This window comes from Euleptes europaea, chromosome 7 (assembly GCF_029931775.1).
Source record: "Euleptes europaea isolate rEulEur1 chromosome 7, rEulEur1.hap1, whole genome shotgun sequence".
Classification (NCBI taxonomy): domain Eukaryota; kingdom Metazoa; phylum Chordata; class Lepidosauria; order Squamata; family Sphaerodactylidae; genus Euleptes; species Euleptes europaea.
Window position 1 is genome coordinate 63,347,745 of NC_079318.1, and position 15,410 is coordinate 63,363,154.

A 15,410-nucleotide genomic window follows, 5' to 3' on the forward strand; every position below is an offset into this window, starting at 1 on the left:
AGGGGGTCTATATAGCACTATAATGCAAACATAAAGAAAAGACCCAAAACAGGGGCAGCAACTTACCATGTCAGCTGTGACAATGACACCCCTGAGATCCAATGCAGAGTTTTCGTGGTGCACATGTGGAAGGCAAAAGGGGGGAAAGCGTACAGGAAACTCCACATGAAAACTACAGTCAATGTGCATTCCTTTGAATTCACACTGGCAATGAAAGCTGCAGAATACCACTTTGTGTTTAAAAAAAAAAAAAAACCTCCAGCCTCCAAGCATGTAGAAAACTTAAAGCATCAGAGAGCTGGCTGAGTTATAGCATCTCTCATTGATATGCTAGTTTTGTTTGTAAATAATTTTTAATATGATGGAGCATTTAAAAATGGTACTCCCCATATGCAGTCTGAAGTGCTACATATCATTGCACCACTCCCCCATCTAATCCTACTGTATGTATAAACCAGGCCTGCTATAATTTTGAACTAGCAATCCACATGCTAAGGGCCAAAGTGGACCTGACATGAAGCCATGTGTTCATCAGGGGGTGGTCAGGGATCTGTCTTTTAAAACAAACACATAGTGTGGGAGCAGATGAACCTGACCTCTCCCTCATCATCCCACTGGATTGCTTTCCATATTTGCCTTTCAGCTTAGCTCTAATAATGGAAGAAAAGTGGTGACAGCCATCAAAGTAAAGAGAGGGAGTGGGTGCAGGGTAAGACTGAGCAACCCTCATCTGTGCACTTCTTTTGTTAAAAAACAAACCTCCACCCCCCCAGATGTTAACAAATGGATACCTGTATAAATACACGAGAATCTTTCCCTCATTACTAGTTTGGTGTCTGCCATGCCACCACATCAAATATTACAAAAACACTACAAGTCTCCAGTATTTTCCTCACAAATAACTGCCTTCAGTTTCCTACTTCTTGGGAAAGTACGAAAGGTAAAACAATATTGCCCCATTTGCCAAGCGGCGACGCTCCTTAGGTGGCTTTGCCTACTAGGCTGCTGGAGCGCCACGATCCCTGCAAACCGCACCCTCGAAAACAGAGCCCCGGGTCTTTTGGTTCCTAGGTGAACAATAAGGAAGCAAAGTTCGCTCTGCGCCACGCACCCGACGGGCTTTAAGACCCGAGAACACGTGGCCGCCCGCGCCGGCTGCCTCAGGGAGAAGAGTCGAGCGCGCGGGAAAGCGCTTAGACAAGAACGCATGCGCGCTGGCGGTTGCAGCGAAGGAGAGTGAGAACGCGTTGAACGCACGGCGCTAGGACCCCGTGTCGACGAACTGCGCCGCGCGCGCTGCTCGGCGATAAAGGGCTCGCGGCGGAGTTTGACGTCACGGGGAGTTAATTTTAAACCTGGACAAGATGGCGGAAGGGGACGCGGCTCGGTACGGTCGGCGAGCAGAGCTGCCTCGGCTACAGCCGGACTTGGCAGGTAGCTAACGTCTGTCTCGAGTGGGAGGGGGTGGTGTGGACGGTTAGGCCTTGAGGCTGGCGCCTGACAGTCTTCCTTTTCCCCAAACGGGCGGGAAGGGGGGTGAGAGGGAGTCGCCTCCCTCAGAAGGCACAGCGGTGTGACAGGCGAGAAAGAGAGGGGTGCCAACGTCTGCAGCTGTGAGAGAGGACAGCGACCTCTGTCACTGGGTTCTCCCTCGCTGCCCTTGGGGCAGGCAGAATTTTGGGTAGGGAGGCAGCTAGGCCTGGTCGTCGAGGGAGGTCGGTCTGTTTTCCTGGTCCGTCCGCCGGTGGTTTCAGCGTCCGGCGGCCCTCTGGTGTGGTAGGAGTGTGTGTAGAGCAGGTGGGTAACATGGTAGTCTGGGCTTGGTCAGGCTTTTTCGGTGTGAGTCTTCTCCAGTTCAGCGGGTCTTGCTTTGGAAGATGTGTCATGTAGGGTTACAGATTCAGTACGGCAAAGTGGTTCAGTCACTGCATGGGGAGGATGAGAGCTGTCTAGTTTGGGTGATCAATGACTTTAGAGGGGTATGATATGAGAGGTGCTTTCTGGCCAATGGCTTCACTTCTGGGTGGGAAGATGTGATGTGTCATGGTGATGGGTGGGTGATGGGTGTGATAGGAAGGGAGCGGTTAGCCTTGTTACTGCTCAGGGTGCAGAATCTGTTCCACAGGTATGGGTTAGTGGATGAAGTAGCAGGCCTGTAAGAGAGACAGTAGTCTGATTCGTCGGTGCCCCTGAGGTGTATCATGTAGCAAGCTCTGACTGGTGCATAGAGGGTGTGGAAGATACCAGTGCCCATGTGCATTGTTGATCTGTAGCGTATGTGGGCTCATAACCTACTGGATGTTGCTTTTAGAGTAGAAAACAAAGATTTTAATCTACCTAAGAGACTGGTGAATGTACTGGTTTAATTTTAGTCAGTTTTATTATTGCAATCCTAGTTTAGCTGGTCGTTTATTTTGAAATAGCCTTTCTTACTGAGTTGTCTTGGATGTGGTGTTTATTGGGCATTGGTAATTTGTAATGAGGTGGTAAGTTTGAGGAAATGGTGTTTGTAATGCTGTCTCCAGTGTATTAAATTGTCAGCCGATGGAAGGTCAACTGTTAAGATGTTGTGCTTGATTGCATACTTTCAAGTAGCAGGACCTAGCATAATAGGGTTATATGATGTAACAAACCAATTGTGTCAATCGTTTGATGAACGGGGAGTGGAGGAGAACTGTCTCTGGTAGGTTCTTGGAAGCTGTGATTGGTAGCTGAGGCAGTGGGGTTGTATGGAGAAATCTCCTCTGATTATAATGCAATGTGCTCTGCTTATTTATGCTGTGACCTACTTTTGAATACTCAGAAAGTAATATGATTCTTTGTTCACTACTGCTTTTCCGAGTATAGGAAAAGCCTGAGTTGTGCTATTTGTGCAGCTAATTTTTGCAGCTTGCCCAAACCAGCCTCTGTGTATGCCGAATGGGATCCTGGGAAAAATATAGAAGCAAACAGATAACTGTAGTGACCTTATTCTCCTCTCTGGTGTGGTTTGAATTGGCAACTGGCCAGTGAGTCTTGTCTTTGTGTACATCATGTGATATGCTTCCATGCCTGTTTATTGCCAGACTGCTGGGGAAATATGCTTATATGATATTTGTTCCATTTTCCCCCATAAATAAATATGGCAGGTATTAGTGCTTTGGCACTGTGTGTATTCCTGGGAGACCCATTATGTCTGCGTGTGCCTAAGGGCTTGAGAGGATGGGGATGACCATAAGAGGTGTCAGCATCTAGCCAAAACTTGTAGAGCCCTGGTGAATATACATAGAACTCTTGCATTGTGCTCAAACATACAGCATTAGCCTATGACATATTTCTCACAATATTAACAATGGCTAGGTTAAATTATTTGCTTCTGTTCTTGAAAATAAAAAGTAGGCTTAATTGAGGCAATATAGGCAGACTTATAATATCAAAATTGTCCATAATATATGGGGAAACATTAAAATGAGAGTATAGGCTTTGTTAATTATTTCATTGTTTAAAAAATCTTGATCTTTGAATTTAATTTAAATTATAAGCTGATCCCTAAACTAGATAGTTGCCCTGACCTGGATGGCCCAGGCTAGCCTGATCTCGTCAGATCTCAGAAGCTAAGCAGGGTCAGCCGTGGTTAGTATTTGGATGGGAGACCGCCAAGGAATACCAGGGTTGCTGTGCAGAGGAAGGCACTGGCAAACCACCTCTGTTAGTCTCTTGCCATGAAAACCCCAAAAGGGGTAGCCATAAGTTGGCTGCAACTTGACGGCACTTTACACGCACACAAACTAGATAGTTATGTGACTTGTGCCACTTAAATTTTAAAATGGTTCTTTAAAAATAACCTTCACTTTAGCCCATTGCCTAACAAACCCTGTTCCTTGTTTGTAACAGTTCAATGAAACAAACAAGTTTTCTGCAGCTGTGACCAAGAGAGCCTTTTTCAGGATTTGCTGTGTGATCTCTTTCTCTGACAGTGGTTTCTTACTGAATGTTATACTGCTTCTGGAATTTAGAAACCTTGCTGCACGGTGCTTGCATCATAGCTCTGTGTGTTTGGAGCCTAACTCAAGGCTTTAATGTTCTGATCCCCAAGTGCTTCATTGAGGAACAATGTTCTGGATAGGATGTACCAGTAATTAACAATGTAGTGTTACAAAACCAGAGGCAGATATAAACTTACAACAGAAAACTATATAATGTAGGGGATGACTACTTGTTTGTAAAATGTTCATTTTTTAGTAATTAGGGATAGATACTGATTCTTACATTGTTTAGTGGAAACCTCATAGAACAATGGGCATATTGTGGAGTAATGTCCACTTGTAATGAAGAGACCATATGCTTCTACTTCAGTGAAATACAGAAAACAAACAGTTCATCGCTATCAGTTCAACAGCAGTGTAGATATAACTCGTCACATCTCCTTTAGTTTCCCGTGCTTCTTAGCTTTTTCTGCCTTTTCTTTAGTTGTTTTGCCATGTAGGTGTTGGTACCTTCTAGAAGCTGAGAGGAAGAATAAGATGCTACATGGAATTCTACAAGCTTTTCCTAGGGAGAACTTGCTAAATGCTCCTTCTTATGCATTGCATAAGAGGAAATATTGGATCCACTAGAGTGTTTTCACTCTAGAATGGAACAGCTTCTGCCCATGGAGTGTGACTTTCTCAACTGCTTCATAAGAACATAAGAAAAGCCCTGCTGGATCAGACCAAGGCCCATCAATTCCAGCAGTCTGTTCACACAGTGGCCAACCAGGTGCCTCTAAGAAGCCCCCAAACAAGACGGCTGCAGCAGCACCATCCTGCCTGTATTCCACAGCGCCTAAGATAATAGGCATGCTCCTCTGATACTAGAGAGTATAGGTATGCAGCATGACTAGTATCCATTTTAACTAGTAGCCATGAATACCCCTTTCCTCCATGAACATGTCCACTCCCCTCTAAAAGCCTTCCAAGTTGGCAGCCATCACCACATTTTGGGGCAGGGAGTTCCACAATTTAACTATGCGTTGTGTGAAAAAATATTTCCTTTTATCTGTTTTGAATCTCTCACCCTCCAGCTTCAGCAGATGACCCTGCATTTTAGTATTATGGGAAAGGGAGAAAAACGTCTCCCTGTCCACTCTCTCCAAACCATGCATAATTTTATAGACCTGTATCATGTCTCCCCTCAGCCGCCTTCTTTCCAAGCTAAACAGCCCTAAGCGTTTTAACCGCTCTTCATAGGGCAGTTGCTTTAGTCCCCTAAACATTTTGAAGCTTCCTCCAGCTTCAGCACAATTCCCTCTGAAATGTTGTTTCTATGCAGGAGTAGCATTTCGCCTGCAGTGGAACAGGGAAGGTGAGAAAGAAGAAATGCTCCAGTAGATCCAAGCCAGCCTGTTTGCGTGCCTAGCATTATGGCATTAAAAAAGGGCTGGCGTGCTTAATAGGCCTGGGAGCAGAAGGTTAAGAGTAGATGTGGGAATACAGAAGTCAGTAGTAACCAGCATACCTATTGTGTGAACACAGTGAAACATTTGGTTAAAGAATCTCAAAGGATGGGGAAGTAGGGTCAATAAAGAGCAAGGTGGGGAGAAGTTTCGCAGACAGTATTCATAGCTGCAGGCCGTGGCTAGGAATGCTGCCTTCATGGTTCTTGGTATGGGAGCCTTTAGTACTGGATTGCTGCAACATAGGTAATACTGAAAGAGCTGCATGAGTTACAAATGTTTTCAAGTCAAATTCAGAATGCTGGTATTGATTTAAGTTGTTTTCCCACACGTACCTTCATTTGCCTGAAGATCTGTGCATAACTTTTATTTTGGAGGTGCAGGTGGCAACAGTGACATCTAGGGCCTTATCTGAGATGTTGCTGTAGTTATGAGATTTCCTACTCTGGGAGGTCTGCCTTTTCGGCACTCTCAGTCTCTGGAAAGGTTGAACAATACTTTTCAAGAAGGCTTTCAATGTAGTTCATCAATGATGTTATCTGATTCTGTTACATTTGAAGTATGTGAAATCTTACTTGTATCCTAGGGCCAAAGTACAAGTAATTGGAGTTCTATGATTAGAACTCAAGGCTGCAAAAAACAAAAAAAACAGCTAAGAGTGGGGGAAACCTGGACTACATTAAAACATTTATAGGCAGCTCACAAAATAAAACAAGATAAAGCCATAAAAACAAGTCATGAACACCCCCCCCCCTGAAGCAGTACAGTTTATTTAAAAATGCCATCTTCTTCCCCTATAGCCTTTTTTGTTTGAATCACAGCTGATACTAGAACTCCAGTGTTGCTAGTTATAGTTCAGTTGCTATGAGGCTGAACTGGCTAGCATGTTATACATATCACCATTGGGTAACCATTTTGGTAAGTTTTGTCTAATGGATAAATGCAAGGTAAAGCAAATAAATACAGTAAATACTTTGGTGGCACTTGAGTTTCAGCTAGAAAACACATGCACAGACCCATTCATGTGCCCATTATTGAGTGTATACGATGTAGGCAATGTGCATATATGGCTGGTTCTAGTGAGATTTTCACCCGAAGTGGAAGGATTGCAGGAACTAGTCTCTATTATTATTGTAGTAATTCGAGAGAATGGATTTATTTAGCTGTACAGTAAAGAATCTATTGAGGGAACATTAACAGTGCTATTGAAGTTCTAATATTGCGTTTACCTATTGGCTATCATTGAAGGGTGTGATGCTCCCCCGCATTAAGGCCATGTTACCATTGTTCTGCCATTGCCTTCCCTGCTGCAGACAACCCACAAGGCTTTAGGTTTGAAAAGAGGCCTAATTTCTCCTTTCTGTACCCACCACTGCTGCATACTTCATCCTTTCTGGCCTGCTGGAGATCATCTTTAAACAGGCCACCCTTCCAGTCCCCTCCTAGGGTGGGTTCCTTCACCCTTCCTGCTTGAGCTCTGGTCACCTCTTGGGTTAATCCCTCCCCTGGGTTGAGCTTGGTGATGTGATGTTCCACCTGGCTGCCAAACTGAATTACTTAATTCAGAGTCTGCAGCCCTGTGTTGCCTGTTTTGGGCATATCCAGGCCAGGCTGAAGTGGCTGCCAGCCATATATGGCTGGCCTCAGCTGAGGTGAGTTGTGCCTGCAAGTCCAGGGTGAGTCCCATTGCCGGACAAAAGGCTATAGTAATCACATTCAAATTTCCCCCTGTGTGACTTAGGCTGCAACCCTATGCACATCTTCCTAGAGTTCCACTGTTTACAGAGGGACTTGCTTCTGAATAACATCATAGGATTTCTCTACATATCTTGAACAGTAGCCTTTAAAGTACCTTCATTCTTGTGGGCATAATTTACAAAGTGGGCTTCAACTTGCCATACTTCACCGCTTCCACTCAAAGCCTTCCCTGAACATAGAGTCCCATGCTGTAACCTACAAGGGGTGTGTCAAGTATCATATCCTTGTTGGCTGCTAGGGAATATCTTTTCTAGCCAGTAACTGTCAATTGATCTTGTTTTGGAACTTGTGTAAGGAAAATATTAGCTGGAATACGAATAACATGTGAACTGATTTTATTTATCACAGTTAAACTGACATTTCTAATTGACTCTACTTAAATGGATTGGCTTAAATCACATTTCCCATTTTGGAAGTTATGTGTTTTCTGACCCATGTATGTTAGTTGGCTTCTGTTAACAGTTCGGAGCATAATCCCAGAGAACTTTGTCATGTACTTGACATCTTTTTTGCACCGTGGAATTACACTGACAAGGGTGTGTCTGTGTCAGCTGTAAAACTGCTAAGATTTCTTTCCATTCTTTGTCATGCATGTAGGGCTGGGGATACCAGATAACATCACTTTATTAAAATGGTACCACAATGTGCACGTTTGGGAAGGAGTCCCTGTGATCTTTGTGGTATGTATAGCCTGGTCAGATCCAACTCTAATGGCTAACACTGTTTTTCTCTTTCATCTTTGCCTCATGACACACCTGTGAGTTGTGACCCATTTGTGGGTCTAAACCAGTGATGTGGATTTTTTTGGGAAAATATGAAATTGGAAAGTTTTCCCATTCAAATTTAAATATTGGCAAAAGAAGGCAAATTTACTATGTACAAGCCCTGGGGTTTGTCCATGCTTCATATTTCATGTTCCCCCATCTAACATGATTAGATGGGCGAGGGTTTTGGGTCTTGTTGTTTTATCTTTGGTTTTAGCTGGGGGTACTATTACGTTTTAACTATTATTGTAAGCTGCCTTGAACCAAGAGGAAAGGCAGGATAGAAGTGTTTTAATAAAATAAATAGATTTGTAACACAGCAGCCCTGACAACTATAGATAGATTTGTTTTGGAAAAATTTCTGCTTCACATTACTAGTCTCAGCACACAATTTGAGAACCACTGTCCTAATTTATAACTTTATAGCTAACTTGCTAGCTTCTCAGACAAAGTCGATAATGTGAACAATTCGTGACTTACAGTGCAATCCTATACAGAGTTAATCTATTCTAAACTATGGGTGTAGACTTCAGTAACTCTGCATCAGATTACACTATAACTATGGTACATTTATAGTCAATGAATCTGTGGGTCAAGGATTCAGTTAAGGATCTTCACTATTAATCTGGTTTAAAATGAAAAAAAAACTTCTAAAGGGTGGGATATAAATCTGAATAAATAAAGTGTGTATCTGTAAGAATTGATATTGTTTAAAAAGTCTGATATTTGAAGTCAGTAGTTCCCAAGTTTACAAATTTACTTGGGCTGGTCCTGAAAGGGTCACCATACCAAGGTTTTTTGGCACCTGAAGCGAACTGTGACCTTTTCCCCATTTAGTCCAGCATTGCATTGGTGGCCAACCAGAAGTCGTTGAATAACTCATGAACATTGCATAAAGGATGCAGCTGCCCCTGAGCAACTGGCATTCCATTTTCCCATCCTTCCAGCTACTACTGTAAAGTTACAAGTTGCTCAACAGCGCTTCACATATTAATTTTAGATGGTTGAGAGTATGTTATAGTGTTATAGTTCTTTGTTAAATTGCATTGTGCTTTATGACCTGTTGAAGGTCTAAAGCAATGTACAGTTTCATTCACTGAACCAATGAATGCTCTGGCTTGAGTTCTGTTTGACATACTGAATATTCAGTGTGCATAGCAATGACTCTGGACTGTTTCAGTAATGTGTATAACTAGCCTTTAGAGAGAAGTCCATTCAGTTTCTGTCTAACCTTGGAGACTAGTGTGTGGAAGAAGAAAGTGCTATTAAAAATCCTATGTCTTAATTCTAGATTTGTATCAGGTATCACATTCTAGTCACTGTTGTGATAAAGTTCTTTTTCATCTATCCATCATTCTGTGGATCTAGTATAGGGAAAGTCCTCTGTCCCTCCTTTGTTGGAATATGGCACAATAAAAGGAAGAACAAAATTCTGTTAGGATGTTCTACAATCACTGTCTGTATGACCATCTCCAAAGTATGTCTGAGGTTTTGTCTAATAACCACATGAAGAATTCTTACATTAGGCTTGCTGATATAATTCATAAACATCAAGTAAGGTGTTGATCTCTTAACTGCTATTGAAAAGAGGTGCATTGGGAGCTGTATGATAAGAAATGGGTTTTCAGTAAACTGAAATTTGCTTATTTGGTTATTGCCTGCTACTAGAAAAACGAACAGGACAAGCCATCCTGTACTACAGGACAAGGTGGTTGGAGAATAACATGAGGTTTAGCAGGATGCTACATGAGCAATTGACAAGTCTTCTAAATATACCTAATAATGAACCTTTGGCTTCCTTATTACAGTTTTAGCTGGCCTAGAGTTCATTTTTTTCTTTTTTTTTCTTTTGCCTTTATAGCTTAATTGAAAGGGAAGTTGATGTAAACTTTCAGCTTGGTCTGTTGTGTAGAATGCAGTTGCTTATCATAAGGCTTTTTTCAGTTAGTGTATTGAATAAGCTGAGTTGGCAAACACTCGTATCTATATCAAAAGTACAATCCCATGGAGATTAGAAAATGACATTTCTATGTAATGGAGTAGAAGAAAGTCACAATACATTTATCTGAAAAGCCTTAGCAAAAGATCTGCGTCTTTGCAAATCAAGTTGTGTCAGGATCTCAGGGCTGGTTAACATAGTTAGGCCTTAGGCGCTTGCTTCCCAAGTTAAAGAACAACTCGTTTCTCTTCAGATCCAAAGAATTCTTTAATATAAAACACCAACTTTATAACAATAGAAAAATGCAGAACTGAGTACAGGAGAACTGCCCTTGTTCTTATTCTATATATTCCAATTTACAATCTTCTGAGGCTTTTCTGCCAGTGTTCTCATGGGGAGAGGAATCGTCTCTTCCCTGCGCTTCAGTGTAGCAGCTCCCTTCGTGGAATCCCTTGAAAATGGCTGTAGTCAGGCTGCTGGGGCCTAGCTGTTTCCACAGGTATTCTGCTCTCTCTGGTCTACAGCTTCCTCAGGTCTCACTACTTAAGGGGCAGATTAGAGACTGGGGGTGGGGATGCTGCTATGGAGTTCAGTTGTTTTATCTTGCTTTTATGGCCTCTGACTTGCAGCAGCCTGAATCTTAGCCTATGGGGGGGAACCCATAATATGCTGGCATCAGGGGTCTTATATTATTACCTGGGAAATCTGCTTCCCTCTTCTCTGCCTCTTTACTTTGTAACATATGGCCTGATGAAGAGTTCTGGGAAACTTGAAAGCTTACACACTGTGTCATTAGGTTAGTCCAAATAAAGGGATTAAATGGATTGTGCTTTTACTTTTACTTTTGGAGCAATGTCTGTAAACGACTTGTCAAATATTGAAAGCCTAGAGCCATACTTTCATGTGAAGCAGAACCTTTCTTCATTTTAATTTTTTCTTCTCCCCTGCGTATTTCATAACTCACACCAGTTCTATGAAATGTGATTGGTTCATCTTTCTGTGAAATGACAGAGGGGGCAGTATTTCTGCATGTATAAGAGTATTTCATATTTAACATAACTATCAGTGTTTCGGTGATCTTGATGTCAATCAGTCAACTCTCCCCAACTTTAGGTTTTGATTTAAACTAGTTGGACCAAAATGCTTCATTATGTCTGCAAACAGGTTGTGGAAAAAGAAGAGGGAAATGTGCTGCCATGAAGGCAGTGCTCTGATTGCAGCTACTCAACCTTGATAAAATGTATCTCAGTAATGGAAGTAGAATCATAAGCCTACCCTAGAACAAAAGACTAGCTGAACTATTGATGAAGAGTGGTAATCCTTCTCCATGTAGGTGTGTTCGATTGTTTTGGCAATTAAACAATTCAAGAAGAGAATTTAGGTAAACATTTTTACTGTTGAGTTAGATTTGGTGTGCTGTTCTATTGCTCAGAGGTGAAACCTTGCTCCACAGTGTAGGCAGTGGGCCTAGTTAAGTATATATAGAATTACTCAGTGGAGTATAGGCTCCTGTCTGGATTCTAATACTTGGCAAGAAAGAATAGTACATCTCTACACAGTGTGTGCAATACAAGAGGTAGTGTGCCTTTTTTCTTAATCAGTGGTTTCCAGAAAGTCCAAATTTATTTTGTACGGTGACCCATCTACGGCTGGCCCAAGGTTTTTTGGTGCTCTAGGCAAAGTATGACCGTGGCACCCATCTATTCCAGAATTCCATTTTCTATAGTGCTTAATCAGATTGGCAGATCAAAAGGGACTGGCCTGTGTTCCCTTTAAACCCCAAACTATGGGAAACCCTCCCCCCGAAACCCCTTAGTTTGGGACCCGATCCTTCAGTAAAAACATCTGCCACCATCAAGAGTCCTTTTTCTTCTCCACCTGTTTTACATCCCTGAGTATGGATTGTGAGTGTCAAGGGGTACTCTAAAATGGTTAGATTCAGTATAAGAAGCTGCATTTTCAGAGAGTGCAGTAGGTGGAAATTGGAGACCCTGTCTTGCATGAATGGGATTTGCTTCCACTCACTACCTGCTATGTATCTTGCCTTTACTTTTAGCTAAGCTCAATCTTATATACATATCTTATATTCGTAAGTCCAACCTTATAAAAGCCTCCCCCAGATACTGTTACCTCCAAATAAAAGTTCAGAGAAGGGTGATTGGAGATATGGGGAAGGATTATAGGGTTTAAATAGGCTTTCCTCCTGGATGTGTTAACAAAGGGTATTTATCTGTGTATTGGAGTACTAGTAGATATTCCCATAAATACCTGAGTTAAACTTGCTTAGCTTACAGTGCATTCCTAAGGAGAGTTACTCCAGTCTAAGCCCATTCATTTCAATTCATTTCTCCTGGGGAAAGCACTGTTAATCATTCAAGGGTTGTCTCCATAGAAGAAGCCTGTTGTATCAAGTAAGAAAGATGTACACCCCTATCAATAGGCCTCAGATATAGTTGATAGACTTCTCTTTCTATGGAAACAACCCTCCCCACCCTCTGTCATACTAAACAGCCAAACTAGTCAGTGGAACTTGGATCTCTCGACCTATTTATAGCTGAAATAGTCAAAACTCCAAATTATTTCTGTCCTTAAAATGAGCTAATTGGCTGGGTTTGCTGTTCAGCAATAGGAATGCAGTGATGTGTCAAAGTCTGAAGTGTCATCATGATTTCGTGTGGAGCTTACTAGGAAAAATGAAGATAGAAAGGGTTGACTTGGAGTGAAACATGAAATTACAGTTTATGTTGAAGAAATTGGTCACGTTACATGCAGTGAAATTCTGGACCTTCCAACCCTGATCTCAAGATCAACCTCAAGGGTTTGATCAGGTATGCCATAGTACACCCCTACTTTTAAGTAACCTTTAGGGCCTAGTATTTCTGTCCCTGTTGCTTCTGTTGGGGACTTAATTCCCCTGATGTTTTCTAACCTATTTGATTCGATGACCTCTTTTGATGAACAATGCAACATCTCCCCCAACCCATCCCTCCCTCTCCTGGCTGTAGAGCTTGTACCCAGGGGTAACTTATCCCATAGGTTTTCTCCATTCCACCATGTTTCTGAGATACCTACTATATCTAAATTGTCACCAAGATAAAACCAAATTGTGAGAGATGTCATATGCAAGAAGGAATCTGTCTCTCATCTAGATGATGTTGGGGGTTGGAATTGGCAATAGATGTGATTGTGGGTAAATTTAGCAAGTAGGCTTGTATGCCATGCTTTGGAACAGAAACTTTCATAGCTGAAAAATAATTTGTCTAGTTTTCCTGGCAACCCTTAGCATTTTGGTTATGGCTCTTGAAAGCAATGCACTTTAGTATTGAATTAGCAATCAGGCAACTATTCTTTTGACACCAACAGCCTTGTTTCACTTTGTGGTGAAATGCATACTAAAATACCTGCTAGTTCGATTGCTAAATGAAACAGGGAAAGTTGCTTCCAACGTTGAACAGTATCTTAGGGAAGAAAATTTCTATAATGGAAAGCATAGTTTATTTTTGCAACTGTCCTAAGATGACGTGAGAAGTTGTCATGCTTGGTAAAGTTTTATGTTTCATCACTATTCGTATGTTATAATATGTTCTAATGATTTATTATATGGTGTTGTCAGCCTATGGTGTATACATGTGGAAATGTACATCTAACATAGTAAAATTTTATTTCCTAGGGGAAAATTATGTGGATGCAGATGAGAATGCCTTTTTGGATTCTGATGATGAGGTGGTTACAGAGAAGCCATGTCCAATACAGATTGTTCTTGCTCATGAAGATGATCATAACTTTGAATTGGATGAATCGGCATTGGAGAGAGTCTTGCTTCAGGAACACTTAAAAGATCTCAATATAGTAGTTGTTTCTGTAGCTGGTGCATTCCGTAAAGGCAAATCCTTTCTCTTGGACTTTATGCTTAGGTATATGTACAACCAGGTGGGTATCTTAAAGGGTGGCTGTTCAAAATTAACTCAGTAGTTTGAGCATAACTAGATTTTACTGTAATTTTTAACAGTAGGAGGGTTTCCTCTCCAGGTTTTTGACTTAGTGATTTAAACTTTATTGTTACACTTTATGATCACACCCTGGGACTGGAAAGCTGTAGTTCTGGTATCAGCAGCATTTTATATTTCCATAATAGACAGTTGTTAATCTCTTAGATGTAAACATTGTTGATGGAGACTTGTGCATATTTTCACTCCAACAGTAAAGCTACTTAGTGGGAACAACTGCTTGGGAGTTGGAAGCTTTAAAACAAATAGCTTTGGCATCAACATTAGTTTAAGCATATTTTGATTACTTAGGTGACTTCAGTGTGTACCTCTTGCTAGTTCACTACCAGTTCTGAATGCATTAAGTTAACTCCCAGTGATACATTCCAGATTCTACCATTTTAATGTGGCCCTTTTGATAGAAGAATAATATAGCCATACTCCCCCTCTGTCTTATGATGAAATCTGTATGACTCATTCAGTCCTTTATTCGAACAGTTTATCATAGGTACGAGTTCTGCCATACCAGCTTCCATTTTGAGGCAGGGTGGTTCTGTGTGCAGTATGAAATCTGTAGTGAAAGTTTGAAACTTTCCCAAAGTAGATGGGCAAAAGGAAGGTATCAGAATGCCTGTTACTGCCTCATAAATGTATTGATTATGGGTCCAATTAAGAATGAGTAACCTTTCTGTGTCTCTTTGAGAGTTATATAGCTGTCTTTAAAATGAGTTTTTCAGAACAGGGATTAACTGTTTTAATAGTTGTGCTCTTGTGTAGCACATAGATATTGCAAGTGGAAGCCTTCTGTTTCAATTAGTTGTTACCCTGGCATCTGTACTAGCTACAGTTTAATTCCTCTTTGCAACCTTGGATTTTAAACGGTGGAATCCAAGTTTATGGGGAAGATATGCGCTCCCAGTTTGTCCAGGTATCCAGTTTTGGACATCACATGTAACAGAAAACAGAACCTTTATTGGCATTTACAGTAACAAAACAAACAAGGTAAAGCAGCTAGATATGGATCTAAAAACCAATGAATACACAGTTCATCAGTAAATTTTATAATAAACAATTAAATGAGGGTTGACATCAGATGTAATTAGTTACAATCATAGAGTTGGAAGGGACCATACAGGCCATCTAGACCAACCCCCTGCTTAATGCAGGATCAACCTAGAGCATCCCTGACAAGTGTTTGTGCAGCCACTGCTTGAAGACTTCCAGTGAGGGGGAACTCACCACCTCCCTACTTAGCCAATTCCACTGTTGAACTACTCTCACTGTAAAAACAACAACAAAAAAACCCCCTAATATCCAGATGATACCTTTCTGCCCATAATTTAAACCCATTATTGCAAGTCCTATCCTCTGCTGCCAACATGAACAATTCCCTGCCCGCCTCTAAGCAACAGCCCATCATATACTCATGTCCCTCCTCAACCTCCTGTTCTCCAGACTGAACATTCCCAAGTCCCTCAGCCTTTCCTTGTAGGGCTGGGTCTCCAGGCCCTGATCATCCTTGTCACTCTCCTCTACACCTGCTCTGTTCT

The 15,410-nt window shown here is 41.6% G+C and overlaps 1 protein-coding gene across 5 annotated transcripts in view; it reads left to right on the plus strand.

Annotated features, from left to right (window-relative positions):
- The first annotated feature begins 1,317 nt into the window (after positions 1-1,317).
- Positions 1,318-15,410, plus strand: part of ATL2 (atlastin GTPase 2) — a 31,590-nt gene continuing 17,497 nt past the window's right edge. For 4 of the 5 annotated variants that reach the window (XR_008933404.1, XM_056852434.1, XM_056852436.1 and 1 more), the window contains exons 1-2: positions 1,318-1,434; positions 13,545-13,804. Coding sequence is in view for 4 of the 5 variants with exons in the window: in XM_056852434.1 (XP_056708412.1) it covers positions 1,365-1,434; positions 13,545-13,804 (330 nt within the window). In the remaining variant the exon portion in view is untranslated. The remainder of the gene's footprint in view (positions 1,435-13,544; positions 13,805-15,410) is intronic. The other variant, XM_056852438.1, reaches the window with a different exon arrangement.